At 48.7% G+C, this 3,055-nt stretch overlaps 1 protein-coding gene across 1 annotated transcript; it reads left to right on the top strand.

Annotated features, from left to right (window-relative positions):
- The first annotated feature begins 953 nt into the window (after nt 1–953).
- LOC119367368 (momilactone A synthase-like) lies at nt 954–2,207 on the top strand. Its single transcript, XM_037632899.1, has 2 exons — nt 954–1,139; nt 1,215–2,207. Exons 1-2 carry the CDS (start codon nt 1,030–1,032, stop codon nt 2,011–2,013), a joined length of 909 nt encoding a protein of 302 aa, XP_037488796.1. The 5' UTR covers nt 954–1,029; the 3' UTR covers nt 2,014–2,207.
- The last annotated feature ends 848 nt before the right edge of the window (nt 2,208–3,055 follow it).

Here is a 3,055-nt window from a genome sequence, read left to right as displayed (position 1 = left end):
TGCCCCCCATGAAGCTCCGCCACTGCACGGTAACCCCATGCGATTTTGTTTGGCTTTCAATTCTTCCAACATTTTAAAATACTTCACATAATAGGTTTTGGACCAGTAATTACCGGTCTATACTTTATGTGATACAAAATTGATATCATTGGATTCATATGAGAAACAACTTGTTTATGCTCAGGACATTGTGTCATAAAAATCACAACTTAGCACTAGTGTAATGATTAGTCAAAGACTCGCCATAAATTTGAAACGTAGGAAGCATAAGCCAGGATTCATATGGTGCAACCAACCCATCAGTCCTAGACTTGACACAGGTGCACATATTTTTCTGAATTTGTTTCAGATCTTCCGACGGTGTTTGTTTAGTGAGAGGAGACGTTTCCGTCAAGTGCAATGCGCATGTGGTGACTTCATCAATTTTAAAATGATGTGCCGACCCGGTAACTCGAAGATGCTCACAAGGGTAAAATGTGTGTCATGTGCGTTTATAAGTGTGAGCTTATGTGCATGTATGTAAGCATATGTGTTAAGAAAACATAAACCAAAATGAGGCTATAGGTAGTCCTCGAACACACACACACACACAAATGCTTTGGCTCCTAACGGTAGTTCGATACCTTTCAAGATAATAATACTACCATATAAATGAGACGGCAATCAGCTAGCTGACCCGAGCCGGGTCATAGGATATTGCGTAAGGTCCAAAACAGCACTCCATGGAACGACGGAAGAATCATCACAAACAGGTCTGACCTTACGCCTCCCTCCCACGGTCATACCTATGGCGATGCTGTCCGCATACCGCATGCACCACGGGAGAAGATAAACAAATGGCATCAAGTTCCCCGCCAAAAGAGCTAGTAATGCCAGGACAGCGACGTCTTTCTTTTTCTAGACAGCGCCGAGCTCTTCTCCTGCTACATATCTCATCGATCACCAGCGCGTGCTCTTTGGATTATCGATGGCCATAAGCATCTGCTCTGGTCAAATCTAGCTCGGTCCCGCGGCACCAGCGGGGGCAGGATGTTCCGAGCTGTGAAGCACGCCGTCGTCTGGGCGAAGAAGAGCCGAGCTGAGCCCGCGGCCTTGTCTGCCTTCGCCAGCCACTTCTCCGCGGCTTCCACCTCGCAGAGGTAATAGTCAACTAGTGCTTACAAACGGATCATGGGAGGTCTCAAAGGTGTTTGCGCGTTTGATTTGATTTGTAGGTTGGCCGGTAAGGTGGCCGTGATCACTGGCGGCGCCAGCGGCCTTGGCAAGGCGACTGCCGCGGAGTTCGTCCGGAACGGCGCCAAGGTCGTCCTCGCCGACGTCCAGGACGACCTCGGCCACGCCGTCGCCGCGGAGCTCGGCCATGACTCCGCATGCTACACGCGCTGCGACGTGACGGACGAGGCGCAGGTCGCGGCGGCCGTGGACCTAGCGGTGGCGCGGCACGGCCGCCTCGACGTCATGTTCAACAACGCCGGCATCAGCGGCGCCCTCACGCCCGTCCCCCTCGGCTCCCTGGACCTCGCCGACTTCGACCGCGTCATGGCGGTGAACGCGCGGGCCGTGCTCGCGGGCGTCAAGCACGCCGCGCGCGTCATGGTCCCCAACCGGCGCGGCAGCATCATCTGCACGGCCAGCACGGCGGCGGTGCTGGGAGGCGTGGCGTTCCCGGCGTACAGCGTGTCCAAGGCGGCGGTGGTGGGGCTCGTGCGCGCCGTGGCGGGGGAGATGGCGCGCGCCGGGGTGCGCGTGAACGCCATCTCGCCAAACTACATCCCGACGCCGATGGTGATGGGGTACATGGCCGAGTCCTATCCCGGGGCGAGCGCCGAGGAGCGCAGGCGGATCGTGGAGAGGGACATGAACGAGATGGGCGGGCCGGCGCTCGCGGCGGAGGACATCGCCCGCGCGGCGGTGTACCTGGCCTCCGACGAGGCCGGGTACGTGAACGGGCATAACCTCGTCGTCGACGGCGGGTTCACGGTCGGCAAGGCGCCGAAAATGCCGGCGCCGTGACATTGACGGGTCTTGATGCGATGAAGTGTTCTTCCTTGGACCAACTGGACATGTTCGTTCTTCACCGTTGCAGTTGGACTTGCACAACCTGTTACGCTTCATAGTTCAAAGTACTTTATCTGTTTTTAGTCTGCTTATATAAAATTGTCTGAAGTTGAACTTCGTGAAATTTGACCAACTTTATGGAAAAAATTATAACATTCACAATAGGAAATCAATATCATTAGATGTATCATGAAATCACTTTTCATACCATAAAACTTGTAATAATTCCCTAAAATTTTAAATTTTTTAAAAGGTTGGGAGTGTCTAATTGACACTTGACTGAAAATCAATTGGGTTTCATTCAAATTTATAACCAATAGGAAACTGACATGTATGCATGTTGGTACGTTGCCTGTATGTTCGTTGTTTTTGTATATGCTTGCGGCCGCAAAAAAAAAACAAAAAAAAACTGACGGATTTGGCATTCATCCATTTCACTCTCCATGTCAACGACTTAAAAGGACATGCCTAACAACCCCTTAACGGATTGGTTCCATTGGTCCGGTTGCTAAAACCAGGCTGGACTACAAAACGCCTGGACAGCCCAAAGCTATAGTCTATTTTACAGTAGAACTATGGTGTACCAGTGCAACGACAATGAGTTTTACAGTATAATTACCGTAGATTTTCAATGTAATTTACAATAGACTTACACTGTAAAATACTACCTGTTCCAGTGACATTTTACAGTAGATTTATAGTGTAAATACAGCAGTATTGCAGTTGAATTACAATGTAAGTTACAGTAGATTTATAGTGTAATTTACAAGTAATTCTACTGTAAATGTAAGTGGCAGTGTAAACACTACAGTACAAAATACAGAGTTTTACAGTGTATTTGTAAATATCACTGTAAAACTCTGTATTTTCAGTGTAAACACAAAAACAACTAGAGGAAACATTAATGTACAAAATAACTACTGCAAGAAAGGTAAAACTAAAATAGTAATTCATTACGGAAACTTGCTATTACCCAACAAATAGAGAAAATAAACAG

The sequence above is a fragment of the Triticum dicoccoides genome, chromosome 2B (genome assembly GCF_002162155.2).
Source record: "Triticum dicoccoides isolate Atlit2015 ecotype Zavitan chromosome 2B, WEW_v2.0, whole genome shotgun sequence".
In the NCBI taxonomy this organism is placed as follows: Eukaryota; Viridiplantae; Streptophyta; class Magnoliopsida; order Poales; family Poaceae; genus Triticum; species Triticum dicoccoides.
This window is presented reverse-complemented; position numbering and strand designations above follow the sequence as displayed.

Bases quoted from the DNA above. Each gene is read 5' to 3' on its own strand.
- LOC119367368 (XM_037632899.1), top strand. From the start codon at position 1,030: ATGTTCCGAGCTGTGAAGCACGCCGTCGTCTGGGCGAAGAAGAGCCGA. The intron at 1,140-1,214 runs GTAATAGTCAAC...TTTGATTTGTAG, and splicing joins GCGGCTTCCACCTCGCAGAG to GTTGGCCGGTAAGGTGGCCG.